We start from the raw sequence: 23,343 nt of genomic DNA on the forward strand, positions 1-23,343 counted from the left end.
TCTTTTTCTTTTTCCAACCATTGAAAGAAAGTGCCAAATGTCCTTTCTTGTATGTACTACTAGTTCCCTCCCCCCCCCTCCTCTCCCTTTCTTGGAAAAGGTGCTAACTACCTTTATCTTGCGGCATATGAGCCAATCATACAATTCCAGAAATTGAACGTCAAATACGTGTGTTGAAATAGTCCTTACTTCTTTGCGTGGAGGTCCCTGCACGGGTGCACGCAAAGGGTTTCTATATAATATGTAGCGTTGCCGTATGAAGTGTAATAACTGCGACTGACGCGAAAAAGCCCGCCACTCTCCCCATTTCCATGCATGGCCCCCATGCAAGGGGATGGGATGGATTTGGGAATATCCGAGTTCGTAACGTACCGAATTGAGGCTGTTTGCGGTTAATTATTGTGTCAAATGCATGGAGTCGCCACTGGGAAGGCCTCTTCGATCATATTGGGAAAGCTCGATATCGCGTGCCCCCTAGCTTCCTTGTGCGACTCACGAGCCGCGGAGCCATGCATGCAAAGATGCCGGTGGGGATCGATATCCTTCTTTCACTCCGCACTTGATTACTCAGCCTCGAACTATCTATCACTATCAAAAGTTCCGTCCCTTCATATTTTCGGTGCGATCCCGGCAATGGGAACCACCGCGTCACCTTTTTAGTATGATTATTTTCATCAATAACACCAGAGGCGAACTCATGCAAGGGGACAGAGAAATTGATTTATGCGCACCCTCGACTACCCTGCCAGGTCACCAGCATCAATTCCTTTTCCTCCCCCTTACTGAGCAGGACTTTGACCTAGGTTGGCAAGAGCCGACATGCAACAGTGCATGATGAGGAGCATGGTGAGGGGGAAATCTAGCTATAGCACTAAGACAGAGAAGCTGCCAGTGAGAGAGTGATTGGCTCATAATTGCCCAATCCAGTGGGTTGAGTGGGCTGACATCGCGCCAGCGCTGTAACCATGCTGGGCAGTACATCATGCCTCTGCTATGCTTGTCGTTCGGGATTCAGGACGCATCTCTATCATCCTTACTTGCGAAAAGTATGTCCAACCCAAGTTATGGCTAACATCGGAATGACCGACAGGGGGGTCACCAACCAGTGGCGCAAGTCTCCACGAGTGAGTTTTGGGCGACGAAATGGGTTGCGAGTGGGATTTTTTTTGAACCTGGTTGCCAAATATGTAATGGGGCGCGGGCGCGAGAAAGCAACGAGCATGTACATGCAGACTTTTGCTTGAAAAATGAATCGGGGGTGCAGATAAACCTTTCAGTAGCCGTGAACACTCAATTTGCAGACCCAGATAGGGAGGGTCGAACTTGGAGCGCGCGTGGGCCAATGGATACATTTGACAGCTTAGTTCAGTGGATCGTTCAAGTGCAGGCCGAATGCATACAACGGAGGCATTGCACTACGAGGCACGGAAAGTCCTATTTGCAAAAAAGAGCAGCAGCAGCAGGAATCCTTATGTTTGATCGATCCCGAAGAAAATCAACTTAGTTTGAGGGGATAACCACCATTAGTTCATTCCCACGGCATCCGATGGGGTGCAAATCAATTCAATCCAAAATCTTCGTGGGACATATGTAATGGTACAGTATATGTAGAGATGAGGGACCGCGATTGTTCGTAGGCAGGTTACTAGCCTCTATTGTTCGCATGCATCGATACACATACACAGATGACGGATCGTTCCTTGCATTCATTCTTGTTTGACAGTTCTTTGACATGAACACCTAAGCACTGTCGCGTCAGTGCTTTTATGTAATTCTATTCATTTCTTTGTAAGTATTTCATCCCACCTTTTCCCCATCTGCAAGCGCACTGGTAATCGACTCTCCACATTGGCATTCACATACCTTGCTCCCTCTCTTTTCTCATGCAGGGGAGTACTACTGTTATTCATGTTACTGCCGCGGTTCAATTCATCCCTTGTTTCCTTCCGAGCTCCGCAACGCTGGTGTAGGGGTGCAACAGCGGCGCCACGAAGGAAGAAAGCTTTGCCTCCACGAAGCAGCTCAGCGTTCACGTGTATCATCTCGCTAGCTGCAAGGTGCAGCTTTTGCACCCATTAGTCTTCCCTTTGAATAATCTCCTGGGAAACCCCGGCCGTAGCGGTACAAGTGCGCGCACACCCTCGAAATGATAGTGACCTGTCTTATCCGCATCGGTGGCTAGAAGAAACTACTATGGTTTCAAATTTGTTCTATGATCTCACCTTGATATTCGCACTATGCCAGTGTGGGGTTCTCTATCTCTGCTCCACACCTCCCACTCTACCCTCGTGGTCAACTTAAATGCACCTTACGGCGCAAGCATATACCTGGCCCTAGGGCCAAACATTAAAAGTGGCTCTATTCCGTTCTTTTCATACACACATAGAGGGGGCGGTCTTCACGCTTTCTGTGGAAACGCCGTTACTGTTTCTGCGTAGCAACAGTGCCGCTGCGCTTTCAATCTTTCACAGTAACAACCATGTTGCTAGTCTTAATTTCGTGGGTCACCGCCATCGATTTCCTTCCGTGATCTCCTCACCGAGCACACGTGTCCACCCCTAAGTATGTAATTTGGGAATATTGGCACGCCCCCTCCTCCCCCAATCATATAAAACTACTGGCTATCTCGCAAGGGAGGCCCCTTACTCTCTGTAACTGTACGCGTGCACGCCGGACAACGTTCAAGCTCGGAACGCCAAAGAAAAATTCGATAATTTGCTTGTTACCGTTTTCGCGCCGAGGTCGTGAAAACGCGTCATCGTCCCTATCATTTCCCCCCTTAAACTGAGCAGCGCTCAGTTTGCAATACAGCTCAGTTGTGTCACGTTGTAATAACCTCGAACCCTTGAGATCCCGACATAACACAACTGTAAGCAATCAGCTTAGGCCCCCTCTGTCCTTGACCTGGGCCGATCTCCCTACATCGATCCCTATTCTAGGCCTTCACCCCTATATACACACACACACACATAACTAAACGCGTAGCCAGATCTCACGCAACTCAGTGCACCAGAAGCATCGGTTGGAAGAAATGTCCGTCCCAATGGTCATCCCTCCGCATCACGCCCATCCTCGTCGCCAACGCTCCCCATCCCCGACCTTCAGCTTCTCCTCTCTTTCCTCCTCCCCTTCTATCATCGACACCGCCATCCACCAAAGTCCCTTCCTCTCCGAACCACAACCACCTAAAACCTGTCCTTTGTGTGATGAATCCATCTACGGTCCCACGTCACCCTCTTCCTCGTACTCCGCTCAAGATGCCCTCGAAGAACACGTAGATCTCTGTCGTATGAGACGTTTACGATCGCGCTCTCGAGATTCAGATGAGGGAGAGTTTGTCCCAGCTGCTATCTTCACGATCTCAGGGACAGGAGATGCGGCTGAATTTGGGGGCTTCGGTGCACCTTCGTCATTACTAGAAAGAGGGGATGATGATGTTGAGGGGGAGGAAGGCCCTCTTCGTCGAATGATGCCAAGATTATTTAACGCGAGAAGGAAGCTACTGTTGGGTCGTGCTGGTTTACGGCGAAGGCATCCGAAGGATGTCAAACGATAAGGTGTTTGAATGGTATGCGATTTAGCTCTGGCAGCACACAACGAGCACAACTTGTCCCGCAAAGCACTTGTGCCTGGCGTTCACTATGATCGTGATGATTTATGGCATTATGCAGTTGACTGGTTTGATTGAATTTCGTCCTTGGACGCATGCGATGAAGTACATACATATTGCAATAATGAAAAGTCATGCCCAGCAAAGCGATAGGAGAAAGAAAGGATGCGTGGAACATATAACGAAACATGCTGCAGTACGAAATCACGAATCACTTTTGGATGATAGGGCATTCTGCACCTTCCCCTCCAAACCGTCGATCAGTGAACGCAGATGGCGCAGTTCTTCGGCGGACATGGATACTAGTTGTTCATTGCTTGTGCTTGCAAGGATCAGTGCAGCATCTTTTATGCTGTCAGGGGCCGGGACGCGATGTACATTCAGTCTTGACTTTGGGCCCAGAAGTCCTGAAGAGTTGTTACGGGAAAGGCGCCTTTGGACGTGACTCCTGATGGGGCTGGACCCTGGCTGCGTGGAGTCATCTGGCAGTTTTATGAAGATGTTTGTTACAAGCCGCCAGAACATGGTGGGCTCACCACTAGAAGGGTTGTCTAATTGCTCATTCCTTTTCAACTCAGGCGAAATAACAGTGTCAACGAGCGCTGGTAATACCGGTCCTCTAATCTGAGGTGTTTCACTGTTGACTGAAGGTGTAGGACCTGCGGACATAATTGGAATACGAGTCACACGATAAACTAATATCTACTGACCTTTCTGAGGGGAAGTGACATCGCTGGACCCACTCGCGAAAGATTTCTTACTTTTCCTAGAGCGCGGATTCTGTCGCTGAGGGGATATATCCGTGCTGGATTTATGGCGCTTCGGCCGGGGTGGCCCGATTTTGTTACCATCTGCGCACAAATCAGTGGTGATCGTTGGTGCGGAATAGAAAGTACTGACCAGTTTGGGGCAATACTTCCTCATTGACATTTAACGCAGATAGATCGCGCTTGAGACGTTGGGATCTTCGATGATCCGTGGGAGAGGAGCAGGGGGAGGGCTCGTTAGATACCGACGAAGAGCGAGCCTTGTGACCTTTCCATGCTTGAACCAACCTCGGCACCTCCACTTCCACCTTGCCATGCCTCTCGGGAGCATTGCTACCAACTTTTGTAGGCGTCACAAGATCTAATTTTGGTGCATGACCAGCCTTAGGAGCTGGCTTGGGTTCTGGAGGGCGGTCAGAATGCGACTTGACGGCAGGTAAGTGAGGCGATGGTCCCATCGTTCCGCGAACAAGTGACGCAATAAAGCTACTCGTATCCTCAGATTTCCGAGGCCTATGTCTCTTCCGCGCCAGTTTGCCTGATGACGAGCGGAGGAATGAGAAATGCACTGATGTGATAATTGATGAAGAACCTGCCTGATAATCCCCGCTTTCGCTTGCCTGACGATCCTGGTCCATACACTCTCTGTTGCGGCTTTGGAGAACTGAACATCTCACCCTCTACCAGTGATGTTGCGACGGAATTCGCTTCAGCCTCTTCATCAGAAACACCATCTGGGGATGACAAAGCTTGATGCCCTCTAATTGGATTCCCGAGAAGAGATGGAACAGAGACGTCCGCAATTTTATCTGAACTGATCACGGCTGGCGACAGTCTCCCAGTGTCATCAGGTGACGAAGGAAGTTGATCGGTGGATATGATACGCGCTATGTCAGGATCATCTGGGACATCGCTAGAACTGCTATTCGCCACCAAAATCTGATGCTCTGGTACAAAGCTTGCATTTTCTAACCCCGGATTATTCGCGATTCGTTCAGCGTCATCAGCAACCAAGGAAGAGTGATCGGGGCTCGAGCGTGTTGGGGCCTCAACATTCACGCTCTCAGGGACGAATGACTCCTCATTTACCTTAGGATTCAGCGAAGAGGGTTAAGTATGATTGAATATGGTATCCTGAGTGACGCACCTCATCGATACTCTCGATACCCGCAGATAACCCGACAGCGAACGATTCATGTTCCGAACCGCTATATATAAAGTAGCGCAGGCAAACCTTCAACTCTTCCGGATACTGGTACCCTTCCCTGGTTAGCTCGTCCGTAATAGGCTTATATTTTGCGGTCCAAAAAGATTCGAAGGCATTGGGACAGAGAAGCGGGGGTGGCAAGCGCACAAATCCTGACACGAGGAACGGAGTGATTTTGTGCAATATTGTGGCTGATGATTCAGCATCTAGTAGCGCCTCCAAAGATGTGGAGTAGAAGTTGGCAATCTGTGTCATTGGTTAAATAGGTGACAGCACGTCCCAGGGCTCCGAATTGACTTACCACAGTGTTATATTGGAGTTCCGTGAGAACTGCATGCTCATCGCGCAGCCATGGGAGAAGCCCAGGTTGCAAATTACACAGTCTAGATACCACAAACTTTGGAGGAGTTGTTCGCACAACTCTTTCAATGACTGAAATACAGTCTAGAACAGCTTCCAGATGTCTTGAGCCTTCGGGAACCAAGGAAGCTGTCGTCAGTGCATCCCCTCCTGCGAGCTTGTTGAACAAATCATAGAGTCCTTGGGTCCTGTCTTCATCTTTACACGCGTCCAGGGTACGTTTTTCGTTATTCTCCAGAAGTGAAAATAGAAGAGACAACGCTTTCATTGACCCACGTAACCTGGAAAAGAATGAGCCCCGAATGCCAAGGTAAACAATGAACGAAAACATATACCCTATGCGTTGATGCGAGATGCAAGAGACGGCTTTCTCGATTAGACAGGCCCGCGAAACATTGATTAGATCGCAACGTTCGACTGCGGCTTGAATGATTGTGTTCCAACGGGCTTCAATGATGCTCCACTCAACATTCGGATCGGCGTCAGAAAACGGAATACACTGCGTCAACAATACAATGTCCTCCCACTTGACGCTGAGTTCGGCCAACGGAGTCTGGGTCACGAGGAACACCGCGCAGTCCCACACACTTCCCCAGACGGCTTTTTGAACTGCACCGGACTGCGGCGGGGCACGTCTAGCGCAGTTTTCGGCAAGGACGCGGTTGCGGAGAAACTCAAAAAACGCAGAATCCTCCGACCCGACGCGGACAATACCCACAATAAAGTCTCGCCACAGAGTTCTGATCTCGGGAGTACTGAGGCTGACGTTCGTCTGGACCACCCTGTCGAGTAGATCCATAGGAAAACTAGGAAACGATTTTTCGCTATCTGCCTCATGCACAAGAGCGCTGAACATTGCGCTAGCCGCTGATATCGAGCACTGACTAGCGCCGATGGATAATGCAGATTCTGGGGCCCACTCAGACGGTGACTTCTCAAGAAAAGATGCGATTCTGTCAACCATCGATCGCGAGAGAGCCTTGCGTTCCACCAGAGTGCTAGCTGCCGAGACCCGGGCCTTAACCAATGCAACCCATAACTTATGGCATGTAGACTGCGGATCATGATTTCACATCAACATTTCCACTGTAAATTAACGATGCGCACCTGAATACTGGAGTCACTCAACGCCAGCCCTTGTTTGAACATGGTGTCCCAACAACGCATTAACTTGTCCCAATGGGTGGTGACTTCCTCGCCATCCAGGGGGCGTACATCTGCTAACCGAATGGAACCATTAGCGTCATCCGACAACATGTCCTTGGCGGATTGTATAAAAGAGTTCATATCTGCATTTGCAATGAGGGAACCATTGAGAATGGGGGTGCAAACCAGCTTGCTGTACTTCCACGGTACATCACTTTCACCAATCTTCAGGTCGATCCTCTCATCGCCAGTTTTGACGAAAAAGGCCAGCAAGCGGAAGAGAAGCTCGATGTTCAGGGGTGAGTGATTGACGAACATTTCGTGGAGAACCGAGATGCCAGTCGCAACGGCTTCCTGATCAGAACCGTCACCAATGAACGCCGCAACTAGTGAGGCTCCCATCGGACGTTGCAGTAAGGGCGCCTGCACTACCGGAGCGATATTTCCTTCTTGTGTGCGTTTGGCTTGTCGAATCATTAGGCCAGTGTCGTCATTTGCCTGAAAACCCTCGATTCCTTGTGCGTGTCCATCTTCCCAAGCCCACAACAAGAAACACCATAAAGCTCGTGATGCAAACTTCATACCAACATCCTTCTTTGCATTTAAGCCAGTCTGAGAACAGTGCATGAAAGTCTTCATCCATTTTCGGCTGAGATGAAATTGGTAACCAGTCAGGGCCACAATCGCTGCAAGGACGGTGACGGCCCAAGCCCCTTCCAGACCTCCCTTTTGGAACGCAGTAGTGAGGACGGGGGAAAGAGCCGCACTAGCTCTCATTACGGGTACAACCAATCCCTCAATTCTATGCAAAAGAGAGTAGTGACCCAGAGCACCGAGCGCAATAGCTGCCTTGAGTCGAAGGGATGTTGAGCAAGGTGAAACAAGGTAAGAAAGTAATGAGTTAAACAATTGGGGGAAATGCTCGTGAAAGGCAATAATCTCCCCGTCAGCCAGGGTCTGCAAGGCCTGGGAGTAATGTCAGTGTTGTCAGGGCATGTAAAATACACAATCCTCACTCCAAGCGATTCCCATGCAGGTCCTTTCTTCCCCTCTCTTCCGTATTCGCCGTCAAGGCCTCGTCGGATGGCCGACGAGATGCGCCCTACGAAAGGGCCGAGGATGCGCTCTGGGAGTCTTTGGACCTGTAGGATAGCAAGTGCCAGACCATAAGTCTTTCGAGGTGTGTTGCTTGGGAGTGTCGAGGTGTCCAAGATGCGAAGGATCACATCCATCAGTTGGCTGAGCTGCTCATCTAGATAGGCGCATTAGAAATGTGTGCATGTGGCGAGATATAAATTGCCATACCTGTCACGCATTCATATAGCTGTGGGACCCAGCAAATGAGTGAGACAAAACGCAGTGCGGCGTTCGAAAGCATGAATAAATCTCGAGCATAAGTGACCTCGAACTCCGTCATTCCACCGCGCTTCTTGGGCCCAGGGACATCTTTACTCAAATCATGCTGAGGTTTCGGTTTGCTTTGCAGTGGATCAACCAACGCCCGTTCGACGTCCCTGTGGGCCGCTTTGAGAACGGCGTCGATATTCGCTTTGAGGGGTGCTAAAGCTGGTACGACTGGAAGTTCAGAAGGAAAACGAGCTCGGAGACGCGCGAAGAGGAGCGTCCAAGCCTCCGTCACGTCCCGCAAGCTGAGAGTTAGGTCTGTTACGGATGTCACAATCACTTTCAATGGAGAAGTAATGAAATGTTCTTGGGTCAGAGCATCGGTACCCTCTGGCTCGGGTGTCCACTGCCTTAGCTGTTCCTCCGGAGGAGCCATGAAGTTGAAATTAGTGAGCGAAGGGCGCTTTAGAATGGAGCGACTGGGACGACCCCAAAGGCGAGACGACGGGAGGCGACGAGGAGGTTCTTTGGGAGAATGGGGATAGTGGGAGTCTTTGTGAGGAGCAAAATTCACTCGTGTATTGGGTCGGAACGGTGAGATTGGAGTGCCGATTCCACGACGCTGATTTGGGCTGGCGTGCGGTGACCGAGATGGAGATGAAGGTGATGGCTTGAGATTCTCTTTTCTTGATCGTGTTGAAGGAGGGGTTAGCGGTACGGAAGGTAAGAGTGACATGTTCTACTAGTCGCTGCTGTCAGTTAGGCAAGACAACAGGCGTGAAGAACCGCAGGAGGGCAGGTCGCGTCGATGACCACGAAGATGTTGAAGATGAGCTTAGTCACTAGCTCTTCGCTTCGGCCGTGTCCTAACACAGTAATACGCGTCCCCCCACGCGTCTTAATGCGTCTGGAAGGCTGCTTGCGCTTTGGTGACTGGCTCGAAGTTATGCCCCGACTGCTTATGTAATGTCGCTGGATTTTCAAACTCCGCTTTCGATTCCCGCCACCACAAATCACCAAGTCCAGTATTACATGCTCCTGGTATGGTAAATTATAGCAAACAACAAAGGGCGTACGAGCTCTATTTATTCCGAAAAATTGTCCACCTTATATCGCTCACCAGTGTCTCTTCATTGAACCAACTAAAGTTTATAAATATCAATGTATGGATCTGAAAGTCAGCCCATGAAACAGCACGCACCATACAACAAACCAAAAAAGCACGGCGGACACCGCTATCGCCATGTGAATTATTTTATGCGCCAACAGACCGAATGGACTTCCTAGAGTCCTGTAGCTGATCCTAACTATTACACCCATCGCAATGCTGCAAATGAGGACTCCAGTTTTGGGCACGACTCTTCTAGATTCGCCGCTCTGTGCGATCCGGTGATGCTTTTCCCCATGTTTCTTGTAATAGCTCTTGGTGAATCCCCAGGCATACCAAGCCCTTGCTCCAAGGTTCAGAACATTCGCATAGACCAACCCTGTTTCTTTCAGCCCCAGACCTTCACTCAACCAAAAAGAGGAGACGATGAAAAGTAATGAAGATGCCATCAATGCCCGACTCTGCGTCACAAGATCGTTAGAGCTAGCGGTAGCTGAAAAGAATGCCTCAAGAACGCCGTTGAAGGCCATGACCGGAAGATACCAACAGTAGGCAATCAGGACTCTTGGAGCGGATGTGAGGAGATATTGCCTAGGGAGGACAATTGATAGGAGGGTCGGAATGCAAGGGGGCCCAAATGCGAGAAAGAGAAGCGTGAGATGTGCGTAGACACTCAAAACAGTGCCAAGAGTCCTCATCGACTCCACGATAGCTTTCTTCTTGTTTGCGGGCGGAGATTTCTCGGCCCTTGGGCGTCCCGAAGGCAGCACGTCGCTTGTCTGATGATCTTGATTCAATACCTTCGAGAAGTAAACTCGACTCGTCTCTTCAACAGGCTGGAAAATGACACGGGCGATCAAAGACCCTGGATTACGAATGAGCCACACAAGGAGAAGTCTAGAAAGTAGTAACGAACCATAGTTAGTGGCCAGGGCAAAGCCGCCTTGGTCTTGTAGAGCACTGAACTTCGAAACAATGAGGCGATCTCCCTCGGTCAGGAAATGTTTGAAAATAGACTGAGCAGTCATGATCATTGACAAGCGTAGGAGCTCGTCATTAAACCAAGGGCTTCTCCTACATTGGCAAGTGAGGCCAACAAACGTGAACATTGCTTACTTGCATTTACCTGTTGCCATTTTTAATCGGAACGCTCTTGAACGTGATACCATGGATTCCACGAAAGTGCAGGAGGTGGACTACAAGAAACGATAGGCCAAATGCTACTTGTCCCAGTGCGAAACACACAAGAGACCATTCCCATGCGAAACCCGAGTCCCTCAGTTTACCAAAGAGGACAAAAGGCAACAAGCTAAATACAGCCTTCGCAACCACGGCCACCCCCTCCGCTCTCACTCTCACGCCCACTTCAAGGTTGTTCTGAGCACGAATGTACAGCGGTTCTGAAATAAGCTCGAACACTGCAGCCAAGACATATAGGTGCATAGCGAGTTTAAAGTGAGGCTGTGAAGTGGTGGAATTTGAGGCGAATGATGCATAAACCGACCCAACTATAATAGCCAATGGACAGCCGAGGAAAACGGGGAGCAATGAAATGTTGGTTATTAATTGGCGTTGGGCCTGCGCCGGAACCTCAGATGATTTCCGGGGATTGTTTTCAACACTGTCCGAGCGGAGCAATGCATTTCTGACTCCTTCTCGAGACAGAAAGAGAATGGATGAAAGTAGCAGGTCGAACTGGATACTTGCAGTGCCGAACACTTCTGGTGATGCGATGCTGACTGCTACTTGATTCAAGGCAAACGTGAAAAGCCTAGAAAATAACTGTAAACCAACTAGGGGAAGTACTGCCCCAAAAGACGCAGGAGGATTTTGCATGATGCTCTTGCAGAACTAATATTGCCATCAGCTCAGCTCGGACCCACATGACGAGGGTTGCAGCACATGACCCACATTGTTGGAGATTCCCACTCGTAACCAGTATCAGTCGCATTGCCTCTTTCTCCGTGCGTACGGCGAACCAAAAACTCGGAGACAGAACAAGGACTTACCATCTACACTCTGGGTGTTCCAGGACCATGTTTCACAGGGTAACTGTCACCTCATCACGAACAGCTCTTGCGCTTCGTCGTGTTGCTGCTCTTCGGTATATCCAAGAGGGTGCCGTTGGACGCGAGGGCCAGTCGAAAGGCTTCAGGTAAGTTTCATCTGATGTATTTCTCTGACCTGGGATCATGGACGTCTGCCGATAGTCAAAGGGAGAAATCCCAGGAAGGTTAGGGCTTTCCTCCGCGCCCTGGCAGTCAATGAAATTTTGGACAGACAAATACGTCTATGAGATTGAGAAGAGGAAGCTACAGGAGAAAGTGAGTGTCCATCACTTCTTCTGAGAGTGTACTTGTTGTCAACATTCCCTTTTCTCGTCAACAGATTAGGAAGCACCAGGAAGAACTTGTATGCTCCACATCACTGTACGGTCAACTCCCGCTGATAATCTTTTCCAGGCTGAGCTCGAAAAGAAGGCAGCTGAGGAAAAGGTCAAGAAGAATTGATTTTGTCTCTCCCGCACTGCTGTGTTCCTCAATGTAATACCTTGCTCAATTCCAGCGTTTGCATTTGCCTGCCCACGCTGCAGAGATGACGGATGATAAGTTAAAATGATGCATGCAACTCAAATGCTGTTGAGAGCTGCCCCGCTCTGTATCGTCATATGAACATATCATCTCCAATACCTCTCAACTTGCCATCCCACTGCCACCAAATCATCTCATCCGCCTCCGCGTCCCCACATGAACCTCGGTCGTGCCATCCCATATCCCCACCTGCTTCCACAGGTCCCGAGGTATGAGATGTCTGACAACATATTTTTATGCCACGCAACTTCCCGCTCCGCATGCCGCCTGCGAACTTCAATGGAGCAGTTTTCTTCCCGCCATCACCTAATTGAAAGAAACGCTGGGCAACTAGATCCAATGAACGGGAGTAATCTTGACGTGGAGTCCAATGTGGCTGGTGGAACGAACGAGGTGCTCGGAGCAAGACAAGCGAAGTTGTTGGTGGCAGCTCATCATCACCATCGTCATAACCAGCATCCGTGTGTGCCAATGCCCGGTATAGAGCACGTTCAGCCTTCTTTATGATACCTTCGGTCGCTGGAGTAGAAAGTAACAAGGCATCATCTAGTACATGGCGGTATGAAGCAGTGTCACCGTGCGAAGTATTCGATTCTGGCGAAGCCGGGGATGACTGCCTTCCATCATCGATGACTGTGGAAGGGGCGAGTGTTGGTCGAGACTCGATTCCAGAGTCTGATTCTGACTCCGACTCCGAATTAGAAACGGAATGTTCATCCTCAGTTCCCAGCTGCGAATGAGCATCTTCATCAGACTCTTGTCCAGAGATGGTTTCTGAGCTACTTATAGACCCCGAGTCTTCTTCTGAGTGGCCCTCGACAGTTCCATCATAATCAGTGACTACGCCCGAAACTTCGGCACGCGGCGGATCGAGTGGCATAACATGATCTCGCCATCCAAATGGTTTGACTTCGAATCTATCAAGCTCGACAATCACTCGCAATTTTGGGGCTCCAACAGAGGTGCCAACTAGGATCATGAAGTGAGCTTTGGATAATCGGAGTGCAGGCCGTGAGGCAGAGTCATTGGACTCAGGAGTGTCTTTAGTAGAAGCTGCTAACGTCCAAGAGAGCTTCATAAGCGCCGAGGAGAGCTGCCCGTCTAACTCATCTAAGCCATCCAGTAACTCGTCGCGCTTTCTAAGTGCTTTAGAGCGGGAGGAGGCCTGTTGAATGCTTCATGGAGATTATTGTGGCGCATGTTCCGGCACTTACGTTTAACGAAGGGGAAAGAGGAATGGACGCGAGTTGACCTACAGGACTACATCAGACAGTGAGCAGTTGATCGAAATCATTGATGGATGCACTGACAACGGGATTTGACCGTTCGCGTATAAAGCATGGCTCAACGCAGCCACCAAGAGACGTGTCCCAAGCTCAGGAGAAATCGACGGCGCACCGACCGAACAGCTAACTATAGGAGGCGTCATAGGACCGGGTTGAGCAGGCTGCCAGCTTCCTGAATTTCCAACTTCAGAGTCCCTTGTGGTATGAAACGTGGTCATGTGAGTTTACCCGGGAAATACCCACGACCTTTCTCACCTCAAGGAGTTGCAAGGTGAACCTCTACCGGCGCCGTGGTACCATGCTAAAGTTGCATCTAACATTGAGTCACCTGGGATCTGTAGATCTACTCCATGGCTTTGACTCTGTTCAGAAATGCTGCTCATTCCGTTCGTAAATTCTACTCCTCACTCATCCTGCGGAATTATCATGCTGGATCCTAGATACGTCCAGCGCATATCATCCGGACCTTGTCGTCTGCCTCATCTGTCCGGAAGGGTGAGCGATGGACTTCCTCATCCTTCTCCTCGGTCTAATAATTCTCTCAGATTTTGTTCAAGACCTTTATTTGAGGGAGCTGAAGGCATACAAGCCCCCACCGGCCGTGCGTTATTGCTGAAGCTTATTCCAGTTGGACTGACTCCGTGGCTTATTCCTTTGTTTATTCAGGTCAAAGATGCGCACGTCGGCAACGTGAAAGAAATAAAAATCCCATTGGCTCCTACCCCTCCTTCTCTACCATCTGACCTTTCCGCCGAGCTCTCAGCTTATGATAAGTCGCAACCCGCTCTCGCGAATGACACCATTAGCGCCGCTGCTACTTCCAGCATCGATGCTCCCAGTGGTGCCGATGCCTTCTTGGCTTTCCTGGAACAGGTACGTATGATTCATCGGTAATAGAATTTGTACTGAACACATTATGTAGGATCCTCCCAAGGAAGAAGCCCACCACTAAATCCGTGATAATAGACGCTAGGGAGATATCGATACTATTCGCAGTATTCGCGCTGTAACGGAACACTATCGTATTTTCTAAAAAATCAATTCGATACTTCCAAACCATTGGATTGTTTGATTTCGACGTAGCGCCTCATATATTCTACGAATTAAGCAACAGCAAGAAACCAATTTACAACATAAATGAATAGTCGAGGGAAGATTATTTGCGAGTGATCGTGCATAAAAAGCAAAGCAATTGGTGAATGAATTTGACAACGGAATCGGGGCGATGGGATGGAATTAGGACGTAAGCAGGTGAGCAAGGGACAAAGCCATGAAGGAAATTAAGCGCCTGCTTGTGAATTAGGAGAAGAAATATAACGATTTTCTAATGGTTTCTACGGAGAAATTCCCTTTGGCAGGCAGTTTCGGAAGCAGAGCTTGCAATGGCACAAATTGCTTGTGGGCTGGCAGGCCGCCAAATCGACCAAGCTTGTACTCTAGCTTGGCAGTGACGGATTCGGAAGCAGGTTGTACTTCTACAGGTGCTTGCAAGTCATCCATAGATAACTCTGTATCCGCCTCAAGCGTATTGACTTCATGGTCATCCTCATCCTCGAGCATTTTCCGGGATTTTGCTGCGACTCGGCGTCTTCCTGCAACGCTGTAAGGACGGCGGATAATCTGAACATCAGATGACTCGTTGATACGCTCAACTTCGCGATCACTTAGATGTATTATGGGAACGGCATGGCCTTCGTACCGAGTCGTGAACTATTGATGGAAATTAGTACATGTCCAGTGAAAAATGCAGAACACACCTCTTGTAACAGCCGTCCCATCAAGTCCGAGGAGTGGAGCTGGACAAAAGTGTCACGAATGATTTGAGACATTTTGAGCACACTAGACGCATGAGTCCAGTATGAGTCATGAACTGAGGCAAAAGTTAACCCCTCTTTCTGCGAGTTTGAAGGTCATCCGTCGACTTCTGGAAAGTAATTACTTCGAGACTCACTCTACACTCTAGGGCAGTCAACATCATGTGAGTGGCATCCAGACTGTGAATAAAGTTGGGAGGGAAAGCCGAGCTTTGCTTCAGCGGATTGACTAGGCAAGAGTTAGCAGGTATATTTGGTTGGGACTGGTGACGATTGGACCTACCTTCACTCGGAACGCTCGGGTCACTAATGTATACGCTTTGCACACCAGTTATAATCTGTTTTCGCTTCAGCTTCCGGTAAGGTTGGACGATGGGCAGTCCCATAGGTGTGGTCCAGATGACACTGGTCATCATTTCGCGGTGGGAACGTGGTTCATACTTCCCATTCTTTGAGACGCCTATTTTTTGCGCATCCTCGAGCCGATTGGGAGGAACAGATTTAGCTATCAACTTTGCTGCAAAATGTAACCAATCTTGAATTGCCTTGGCACCAGAGAAGAGATCCTGAATCGATCCTAGGGTCTACGGTCATGGTAATTGAGTCGGACGGTTGCAAGCCATTGGAAGACAAATAACCTTCTTGGCGAGATAGTTTGATGCATCCCAAGTCTTCATCCGGTCAACGTCCCCACGATCGCGTAATTGTTTCTCGATCTGGGCTCTTGCACCGACAAAAGTCACGCCATAGACAGTTGTCATGACCTAGCCAGGCTAGTGAGCAGGCTGAATCATCGAGCCAGATTGGAGTCATACCGTCTGCTTGACAACCTTACGCGATACCTTTCCCTGAAGCATCTTGGCCAGCTCATTCCCCTTCGCCACGTCATCATCAATTTGCTTTTCGACCATATTTGCAACATAGGAGTAAACATCCGATGGACGATCTGTCACTGCAAGATTGACTTGTTGTGCCCCCACTTTGTCACCACCCAATGCCGCGTAGTGTTGTAAACCGTTGCAAGTGCCATCTTGATGGACAGGGAGGTTGGATTCAAACGAGAGCGGATCGGGAGAGTCAAGGGCTGCACGTAACTCCATGCATGTTGCCAAGCATTGCCATGGGTCGTCTGCTTTGAGCCACCATCGATGCCCCTATTCGGACGAACTTGACACCCAGGCGACCGAAACCTGACCAGATAACTCACCTCCAGTGGTTTCAAGGCGCTATCATATATGGCATCCAGTCTTTCCATAACCCAGGTCTCCCGCTCATCGAAACTTGCTTTATCATATCCATAAAGGTTAGCCAGATGGATCTTAAGCCACCGCAAACCAGCAGTGCCAAGGGGTTTCCTCTCCGCGAACTTCAACAGCCCCCGACTTAGGTCATCCCCAACATGATTCAAGTGGGGAGGAATAGGGTAAGCCCGTCCACGAAAGTCGATATTATGAGGCAAATAAAACTTGTCTGCGACAAACTAGAAGAGGATGTTAGACGTCTATAGCCCAACAGACTTTTGTCGAAGCGACATACTGCACGCGCAATCTCGAGCTTATAATTCACGCTGCATCGCTCAGAGTGATTGTTCCTACGAGCATTGATGGCATCTTTCACTTCCTGAATGTAACGACTCTTAGCGGCATTATTGGTATCCATATCTGGGGGTTTCACTGGATCTGGCACGTCCGGCACAGCAGGCGGGATCGATCTTAACCCATGTCCAGAGTTCCAAACTTCCAAGACGACTCCAAAGACATCTTGATTGATGACCCATGGGGTGCTTCCGAGAACATCTAGCCCGGAATAGACGAGTTCGAGGTGGCCTGCCTTCGACGACTCGGCAAGATAAAGCAATTGCTCATGAGAGCCCTTTATGCGCATAACACTGCCTAAACAAAGAACCTATCTTAGCTAACCGGAACGCGCGCTTTCGATCGAGACATACTTTTATTAAACAAGTACGCGCCATTATCATGGCTAACCCATGGGCGTGGTGGTACAAGCATAGGTAGGTGGCGAGGGTGAAGTGTAGCGTGTGTGCCAGTCTCAGCAAAGTGCTTTGCAACTTCAGGATTGAGTTTGATCACACCCAATTTTTTCCCTCTGACATATTCGTAACTATGATTAAACGCCGGTTGCTCTTCAGAGCTATGAACTGGAGGTCAGAGGACGCCAAGGGACATGGCAGAACTGAAACAACACTTGCTATGGCATCCCGGTTCTAGGGTCTGTGGTATGGCGAGTAACCATTGCAGAGTCCATTAATGCATCCACCAAAATGCTACCAACCCTAATCCTAATAGCCTGAGACCACGGCTCGCTCCAAGCGGCTTCTCGCTTCGCTTGTTCCCGAGCTAAATCGCGCCGAGCCCTGATAGCTTCTAATCCTTCGTCACTCGAACCTGAGTGTTCATTTAGAGGGTCAGAGGAGGCATGACTTCCACCATGCTCCCTTGTTCGATAGTAATGCCGTTTCTTGATTTGCGCATTATGCTCCATTTCGACACCGATGCCAACCGAAATGAGTGCCCGAGCAGTTTTCATTCCTTCGGCGATGCCGCCAGTGCCATAAAGTCGCAAGATTTCCATGATTGTAAGAAGCGCGAGCTTTTTCGGCTTCAATAAAGTCAAAAAAGGCAACAAATGGGTCTTTTGAACCCTGGATTTACCCGCTATGAAACGCTTATGGGTAGGTCCGTCTTGCAAGGGAAGGAACTCGCCCACCATTATTTGGCTCCGCCATGATGCCTTTGATTTCGGCTTCAATTCTGGGATATAATGCCTCGTACCACTCCCACATCCATCTCCTCAGCGAAGCTTTCTTCGTCGCTGTGGCGGACTTCAGACCCTGAGCCTCTAAACGTTCTGCGTCATGTTTCATTCGCGCAGCAGCGGCATCGACGGCAGACATTTCTAGCAAGCGCTGGCGTGTAGCAGCATCCTGAGGGAGCGCTCGTCGTGCTGCGAGCACTTCGTCAAGATTGCTTCGAAGGGTGTCCAAATTAAAGCTCGATGTCTGGTCTTCCCTGTCTAGATCCATACCAATTGCCGTGTCCTCGTCAATCTCTCTCTTCTTGGACCGATACTGTGGAGGGATGAAATTTAGCAATGCGCTCTTGCATTCAGAGTATGTTTACGCGCCCCAAGAAGTTCCGGGTCGGGTTTCACTACTGGTCGAACGTGGGGAAAAGCAGCAACAGGGTCTTCGGTCACATTCCCGGCCTCCTTGAATGAGTTCAGGTCCTTTAACACACTGGAGTGAACGCCTTCCTGCACGGCCCATTGACCCATACGCGTTAGAATGATGTCCTTCTCAGCCTGCGACTCAAACTGGGACTGTATATGGAGGAGAATGTCTGAGATGGCGACATGTTTTGCATTAGCTTGGGAAAGAATATCTTCAAAAGTGAGTGAATGTGTGTTGGGTTCCACCGCAAGAATGGATGGCGAAAACCTGTGCGTTATTCCCAAATCAGATACCCCGTACAATTTCAAGACAGAAAAATCACTAGCCTTGCCAACATAACAAGCACGAATGCGTAGGTAGTGGCGTCAGGTGCAACTCCATCGTTAATACAATGGTGATACAAATCCCAAGCCTCCTTAATCCAATCTTCTCTCTTTTCAGGCTGATGATCAGAGGCCATTCTGATGTAAGCAGATATAAACTTGTTATATACAGAGACATCGATGGAAGGAGCGTCCGGATTGGTGCGGACGCCTTGGCGCATACCATGCAGCAAAGCTTGAGCTCGTCGCACATCATGGCAATTATATAAGCATGCATCAATAATGTTCATGGTTTCCTGGAACTGTGAGCGAGGGAAGTAGAGACCGTCAATTGGTGAATTTGCATCCTCAGGGAGCGGGGTGGGAAGAACAGTCAATGGAGGTAACGTGCGAAACAGTTGGTTGGTGACTGGTGCATCAGATTTGGAAAAGGGCCCAAATATGGGGATGTTAGCAGGAGACACAGACGCAGTGACCACAGCAGGAGAGCGGTTTGGATTCGAGGTTGTAGAATATGGGGCGAGCGAGGAATTTGGAGATCGTGTGCCAGATAAACCATGACGAGGTCCAACACAGCGGCGACAAGCCGGGATCGATGTTCGAGAGAGGCTAGCTCCGCGCTTCTTAAAGGTGGCCCTCATGAATGTATGAAATACTGCTTGTCCAAAAGCCAAATTTTATGGTGGGAACTGCATGGGAACAACCGAAGCGAATAGCCACCAAGCCTAAGAATTTCTCAATTACCACGTTGAACAATTTGAATTTAAACCATTCTGCCAGGTCCAGCTGCGTCAAAGGGAGTTATGATGGACGACGCCTTCCTGAACTAAAAGTAAACACCATGAGCAATGTCGTTATATTGCTTTCGTGGATGGGACAAAGCGATGGGGCTTTCCTTCCACTTACACTAATTTTCGTCACGATGTCGGATGCTACTCTTAAGGAGTCTTAACTTCTCCTTTGCTTTGCTGACATCTTGGAATTTGCTCCCCCAATTTCACCTCGCTCACAAGTATATATACAAACCTTATTTGCTTGGTTAACCCCCAAAGGGCAAAGGGGAGGTTGAAGACGAGAATCGCCTTTGACAACTCGATGATCATCATGGTAGAGTTATGGAAGTTCGCGCGCGAACACCGCCTGACGCCATCAGGCAGGCAGGTAGTCATTGGAAGCGCTTTATGTCACTTGCGGGGGTCAAATGAAGTGCGCTGGCGATACATTTCCGCCTTGCAAAAGATTGATCCACCGGTTCCTACCTAACTAAAGGTTGGCAGGGACTGGGCGGTTTGGTTGAGGGTCGATCTTTGGAGGTCTGCGCTCACTCTCTTGGCCGACGCAAATTCACTGTCAAGACAACGAGGCACTAATGCGACTGCGTACACCAATTGGCCATTACGCATTTTCTTTGTTGTTGGCTTCTCAATTTCCTCTATACATAGGGAACCAATCGTCTCCGACATCCAGGTCGGGGAGTGACGGTGCGCAGGGTTAGTTTTTGAACCTCGCAATTTTTTGCACCGCATTCCACGTTTTCCTACTTTCGTGGAACCGGTATCTGAACCCCATCTGAGCGATCCGTCGTATCTCTTCTTCTTCGAATCCGAGTCCCAAAGGCGGCCGCGCCAGAAGCAAGGCGTATTCAGCTACGAGGTTTGTCTTAAACAGCAAGGTGTCATCGGTCTGGCGGGAGATTTAATAATGGTGATTCCACAGTAAGACCAACCAGCAAAAAGGCGTTCAACAGTACTTACACAAATGATGACAGGGTGACCGAGTTCCAACCAAGAACGAAGGTGATGAGCCGAAAGACTCTCGACTGTCTTTGAACTGCATAGAGGCTATGACGTCACTAACACTACTCCTGCGAAAAGAAGTAACACGGATGCGTACACGAGGTTCGATGACAGGCATATTTCAATGGGTATCTTCTCCCGGGAAACTTTAAGCACCGCATCAGCATCTAAGAATGTGGCGTGTCCCAGTCGCCTAGGGCTCCATGAAAGTATTTCGGCGGTATCTTGCGCCGTGTTCCTCTCTGACTATTGTACATAGTAAGCGGGATACCCTTAATTGAATGAGCCCTATACCTACCTCAGCGATGTGGGCGGTCAACGGGAGCTGGGCGTCACGAGCTGCGTCCATGAGCGTATGGAACGCTTTCATATTACCGGACTATTATTGCGGGGAATGGTCGTTCAGAACTTGGAATCCTGTTTTTTTTTTGGGGGGGGGGGACAAACCAAAGGATTTCCACAGAGGTCGATTCCAACAATAGGTTGACCAGAATTACGAAAGTGAATCGCAAGGCTAATGCACTCCGCTACATCCTGTGGGGACATCCGGCGATCAATGCTCACGATCAGAGATGCTTTGCCACCTCGCTTTACGACTTCTCCTAAAACAACTGAGAGATATTCTTTCCGGGACATGTGCGGCGTCGACCGAGGTGTCGTTCTAAGCTCCATATATACACATTGAGGGGGGACACCTGGTGAGGTCGGCTCAAGGAAAAAATCCAGTACAGCCGATGTTGCCAACGCAATAGCTTTTGGTGTCGATGTGATATGGTAAATGGCTGGGAACAACTTGAAGCCATCCTCTATCCGATTCAGGTTGAGACCTGCTTTTAGAATCTGGAGAGCCTCTCGAACCAAGGGAGGCTGGGGTCCATCACTCTTTGACGCGTCCAGAGCGAGTTTAATCAAACAATCGAGGGGTATGCAGCCATTGAGGTGTGCGTGCAATTCGGCCTTTGGCAGAGAGCGAAGAAAGCTCTTCTGGTGAGGTGGTAGAGAATCGAAGGCTTGTGTTGCGAGTCCTGCCATGATCGTGGGGGGATTCAGACGATCGATTTGAAGGGGATCTGGTAGTGCCTTATAAGATCTCCATCCCACGAGACGGAGGTTGCTGCCCCGGCCCAGCGGATCGCGCAGAGTGGGCCGGACTTCAGCGGAGATACTTTTTTGGACGGCCGCCGTGGACCCTTTTCTCATTACCTTGTCGGAAGCAGGGATCGATAGCTCGCTTATCTTTCCTGCGCCTGCATGTGCTTTCCCGGCCGTTTTCTTTCGGTGGGTAGGACTCTGCAACAGCTAACATTCCTAGCTCTATTATGTCATAAGCCGCCGCTGTTGTCAACGCTTGTGTTAGCACGTAAACGTGCGTGGCCGCGCTATCCTACATACCTCACCAAGGAATTAGAAGGATCCGGCTGGCTGAGATACCGCGGCAAATGGGTACTGAATATAGGATTATTGATTGGACTATTGATTGGACAGCACCGGCTGATTCGATCGAAGGACTGGTGAGTGGGAGGCCATGGATTTGGGCTTCGTATGCATATGATGTAATCCATTGTACGCAGGGGCTGAGAACCGACCTGGTCAGGAACGAGCGTGTACACTCCACCCAAGCCAGAACTCAAGAATAGGCCCGTCACCATTCCACCACACGCCGATGACACAACTAAGACAATTAACCCCTCCGGCCTGATGCGCTACCCGGGCATTTGGTTCGACCCGCAGCTCAGTTTTACAATGCACATTAAGAGGGACACATCCAAAGGTGCATCCGCGGCCCAGGCACTCTGCATGCTAGGCAACTCGGAAAGAGGACTCCACCAAACCGACTTCCGCCGACTCTACGAATCATACTGCCTACCACTCTATACAGTTGACCCATATTCCGGCGCACCAAATCGAAACTGACCATAAAACACCTCTACCCTACAGAATAAGTGCCTCTAGATCACAGGAGCGTTCCGGACCATTAACACCTCGAAGCCTCGATCCCATCGATTGACATCCGGGCTGAAAATGACCCGCACGCCTCCCAGACGATCACCGGATCACCAATCGCCCATACCCATAGCAAAGGAGGCTGGCAACACCGATTACCCCCAACACACCTCACCCAGTACACGACCCCCGCAGAAAACACCGCACAGGTACTCAACGTGCATTACCCACATCGCAGACTACATCATCCATGGCACGGAGGGGATTCGGCCTCACCTCGAAGCACCGTGGCACATCTCGGAACACGACATCGAAGACTGAGTCCAGACCTACATGCCAGAGAACACCCCAGGAGAGTTCGCCAAGGAAGCATGGACGAACGACTGCCTGGAGTTCACGAGGATGACCCAGACTTCGTTTCCGTGTATTCGGACGGCTCTAACACTATCCTTTGTAGAAAGCCTGCACAAACAGGACATGGAAGAGACATGAAAGGACTGCTGAGCGTCCACGTCCACCTACAGCGAACCAACTCCCCCGAATCCACCACCAAGTTCAAAGAATAAGACCGAAAAACCTTCAGCAGGCTAATTCTGTTCCGCACCGGACATGCCCACATCTGGCGAGTATTACCATCGCTTCGGCATCCACTCGGAGAGCAAGGAATGTCCGTGCGGGGCTGCCGACCAGACGAGGGCCCACAATTCAATTCAGGCACATCCTGGGCCGCGGACGCCAGGCCAATCTCACGACACTGATGGAGAAACCGAAGGGCATCCTCAGGCTGGCAGAGTTCATCAAGAAATCACGAGCCACCAACAAAGGAACGGGCGCCATGCCGCACCACCCGGGGGAGC

General features: G+C 49.8%; 9 protein-coding genes across 9 annotated transcripts; 3 read left to right on the top strand and 6 right to left on the bottom strand.

Moving 5' to 3' along the window:
• Nucleotides 1–2,989: 2,989 nt before the first annotated feature.
• EI90DRAFT_3047330 (uncharacterized protein) lies at nucleotides 2,990–3,763 on the top strand. Its single transcript, XM_039059543.1, has one exon. It carries the CDS (start codon nucleotides 3,032–3,034, stop codon nucleotides 3,554–3,556), a length of 525 nt encoding a protein of 174 aa, XP_038918906.1. The 5' UTR covers nucleotides 2,990–3,031; the 3' UTR covers nucleotides 3,557–3,763.
• EI90DRAFT_267384 (uncharacterized protein) lies at nucleotides 3,686–6,143 on the bottom strand. The gene is made up of 6 exons (XM_039053445.1): nucleotides 5,525–6,143; nucleotides 4,974–5,466; nucleotides 4,511–4,915; nucleotides 4,321–4,461; nucleotides 4,147–4,269; nucleotides 3,686–4,092 (listed from the first exon to the last, which is right to left on the bottom strand). Exons 1-6 carry the CDS (start codon nucleotides 5,837–5,839, stop codon nucleotides 3,815–3,817), a joined length of 1,755 nt encoding a protein of 584 aa, XP_038918907.1. The 5' UTR covers nucleotides 5,840–6,143; the 3' UTR covers nucleotides 3,686–3,814.
• EI90DRAFT_267264 (uncharacterized protein) lies at nucleotides 5,366–8,371 on the bottom strand. The gene is made up of 5 exons (XM_039053442.1): nucleotides 8,107–8,371; nucleotides 7,052–8,056; nucleotides 6,280–6,998; nucleotides 5,525–6,225; nucleotides 5,366–5,457 (listed from the first exon to the last, which is right to left on the bottom strand). The coding sequence occupies exons 1-4, from the start codon at nucleotides 8,320–8,322 to the stop codon at nucleotides 5,784–5,786; spliced, it is 2,382 nt and encodes a 793-aa protein (XP_038918908.1). The 5' UTR covers nucleotides 8,323–8,371; the 3' UTR covers nucleotides 5,366–5,457; nucleotides 5,525–5,783.
• Nucleotides 8,372–9,419: 1,048 nt separating this feature from the next.
• Nucleotides 9,420–11,426, bottom strand: EI90DRAFT_2992924 (Rft protein-domain-containing protein). Its single transcript, XM_039056142.1, has 4 exons — nucleotides 10,669–11,426; nucleotides 10,459–10,616; nucleotides 9,636–10,407; nucleotides 9,420–9,576 (listed from the first exon to the last, which is right to left on the bottom strand). Exons 1-4 carry the CDS (start codon nucleotides 11,376–11,378, stop codon nucleotides 9,516–9,518), a joined length of 1,701 nt encoding a protein of 566 aa, XP_038918909.1. The 5' UTR covers nucleotides 11,379–11,426; the 3' UTR covers nucleotides 9,420–9,515.
• A 152-nt stretch (nucleotides 11,427–11,578) lies between these two features.
• Nucleotides 11,579–12,052, top strand: EI90DRAFT_3120108 (uncharacterized protein; the record flags this gene model as incomplete). Its single annotated transcript, XM_039063278.1, has 5 exons — nucleotides 11,579–11,697; nucleotides 11,753–11,775; nucleotides 11,823–11,866; nucleotides 11,931–11,954; nucleotides 12,005–12,052. 5 exons carry the CDS (start codon nucleotides 11,579–11,581, stop codon nucleotides 12,050–12,052), a joined length of 258 nt encoding a protein of 85 aa, XP_038918910.1.
• Nucleotides 12,053–12,141: 89 nt separating this feature from the next.
• Nucleotides 12,142–13,633, bottom strand: EI90DRAFT_3047334 (uncharacterized protein). Its single transcript, XM_039059544.1, has 3 exons — nucleotides 13,444–13,633; nucleotides 13,348–13,393; nucleotides 12,142–13,298 (listed from the first exon to the last, which is right to left on the bottom strand). The coding sequence occupies exons 1-3, from the start codon at nucleotides 13,560–13,562 to the stop codon at nucleotides 12,207–12,209; spliced, it is 1,257 nt and encodes a 418-aa protein (XP_038918911.1). The 5' UTR covers nucleotides 13,563–13,633; the 3' UTR covers nucleotides 12,142–12,206.
• Nucleotides 13,634–13,769: 136 nt separating this feature from the next.
• EI90DRAFT_3152851 (ATP synthase complex subunit H-domain-containing protein) lies at nucleotides 13,770–14,565 on the top strand (the record flags this gene model as incomplete). Its single annotated transcript, XM_039065823.1, has 5 exons — nucleotides 13,770–13,805; nucleotides 13,860–13,914; nucleotides 13,965–14,020; nucleotides 14,086–14,292; nucleotides 14,342–14,565. The coding sequence occupies 5 exons, from the start codon at nucleotides 13,770–13,772 to the stop codon at nucleotides 14,369–14,371; spliced, it is 384 nt and encodes a 127-aa protein (XP_038918912.1). The 3' UTR covers nucleotides 14,372–14,565.
• On the bottom strand, nucleotides 14,504–19,436 carry EI90DRAFT_2992928 (uncharacterized protein). The gene is made up of 13 exons (XM_039056143.1): nucleotides 18,750–19,436; nucleotides 18,378–18,690; nucleotides 17,961–18,321; nucleotides 17,443–17,908; nucleotides 17,182–17,384; nucleotides 16,770–17,125; nucleotides 16,441–16,713; nucleotides 16,049–16,387; nucleotides 15,872–15,997; nucleotides 15,517–15,817; nucleotides 15,371–15,462; nucleotides 15,177–15,314; nucleotides 14,504–15,129 (listed from the first exon to the last, which is right to left on the bottom strand). Exons 1-13 carry the CDS (start codon nucleotides 19,385–19,387, stop codon nucleotides 14,719–14,721), a joined length of 4,017 nt encoding a protein of 1,338 aa, XP_038918913.1. The 5' UTR covers nucleotides 19,388–19,436; the 3' UTR covers nucleotides 14,504–14,718.
• An 801-nt stretch (nucleotides 19,437–20,237) lies between these two features.
• EI90DRAFT_3144816 (Metallo-dependent hydrolase) lies at nucleotides 20,238–21,574 on the bottom strand (the record flags this gene model as incomplete). The annotated part of the gene is made up of 5 exons (XM_039065197.1): nucleotides 20,238–20,429; nucleotides 20,501–20,576; nucleotides 20,640–20,788; nucleotides 20,841–20,921; nucleotides 20,990–21,574. 5 exons carry the CDS (start codon nucleotides 21,572–21,574, stop codon nucleotides 20,238–20,240), a joined length of 1,083 nt encoding a protein of 360 aa, XP_038918914.1.
• Between the last annotated feature and the right edge of the window lie 1,769 nt (nucleotides 21,575–23,343).

The sequence above is a fragment of the Cantharellus anzutake genome (genome assembly GCF_015039405.1).
Source record: "Cantharellus anzutake strain C23 chromosome Unknown EI90scaffold_12, whole genome shotgun sequence".
Taxonomy (NCBI): Eukaryota; Fungi; Basidiomycota; class Agaricomycetes; order Cantharellales; family Hydnaceae; genus Cantharellus; species Cantharellus anzutake.

Coding starts and splice junctions, on each gene's coding strand:
- EI90DRAFT_3047330 (XM_039059543.1), top strand. CDS start 3,032: ATGTCCGTCCCAATGGTCATCCCTCCGCATCACGCCCATCCTCGTCGC.
- EI90DRAFT_267384 (XM_039053445.1), bottom strand. CDS start 5,839: ATGACACAGATTGCCAACTTCTACTCCACATCTTTGGAGGCGCTACTA. Junction 5,467..5,524: donor GTATCGAGAGTATCGATGAG/GTGCGTCACTCA, acceptor CTGAATCCTAAG/GTAAATGAGGAGTCATTCGT. Junction 4,093..4,146: donor ATTAGACAACCCTTCTAGTG/GTGAGCCCACCA, acceptor TAAAACTGCCAG/ATGACTCCACGCAGCCAGGG.
- EI90DRAFT_267264 (XM_039053442.1), bottom strand. CDS start 8,322: ATGGATGTGATCCTTCGCATCTTGGACACCTCGACACTCCCAAGCAAC. Junction 8,057..8,106: donor CTGCATGGGAATCGCTTGGA/GTGAGGATTGTG, acceptor CATTACTCCCAG/GCCTTGCAGACCCTGGCTGA. Junction 6,226..6,279: donor ATCTCGCATCAACGCATAGG/GTATATGTTTTC, acceptor ATTCTTTTCCAG/GTTACGTGGGTCAATGAAAG.
- EI90DRAFT_2992924 (XM_039056142.1), bottom strand. CDS start 11,378: ATGCAAAATCCTCCTGCGTCTTTTGGGGCAGTACTTCCCCTAGTTGGT. Junction 10,408..10,458: donor TGCCCTGGCCACTAACTATG/GTTCGTTACTAC, acceptor TTCGTAATCCAG/GGTCTTTGATCGCCCGTGTC. Junction 9,577..9,635: donor CTTTTTTGGTTTGTTGTATG/GTGCGTGCTGTT, acceptor TATAAACTTTAG/TTGGTTCAATGAAGAGACAC.
- EI90DRAFT_3047334 (XM_039059544.1), bottom strand. CDS start 13,562: ATGACGCCTCCTATAGTTAGCTGTTCGGTCGGTGCGCCGTCGATTTCT. Junction 13,394..13,443: donor GCGAACGGTCAAATCCCGTT/GTCAGTGCATCC, acceptor TGTCTGATGTAG/TCCTGTAGGTCAACTCGCGT. Junction 13,299..13,347: donor CTCTTTCCCCTTCGTTAAAC/GTAAGTGCCGGA, acceptor AGCATTCAACAG/GCCTCCTCCCGCTCTAAAGC.
- EI90DRAFT_2992928 (XM_039056143.1), bottom strand. CDS start 19,387: ATGAGGGCCACCTTTAAGAAGCGCGGAGCTAGCCTCTCTCGAACATCG. Junction 17,909..17,960: donor CATGGCGGAGCCAAATAATG/GTGGGCGAGTTC, acceptor AGCGTTTCATAG/CGGGTAAATCCAGGGTTCAA. Junction 15,463..15,516: donor CCCGAGCGTTCCGAGTGAAG/GTAGGTCCAATC, acceptor ACTCTTGCCTAG/TCAATCCGCTGAAGCAAAGC.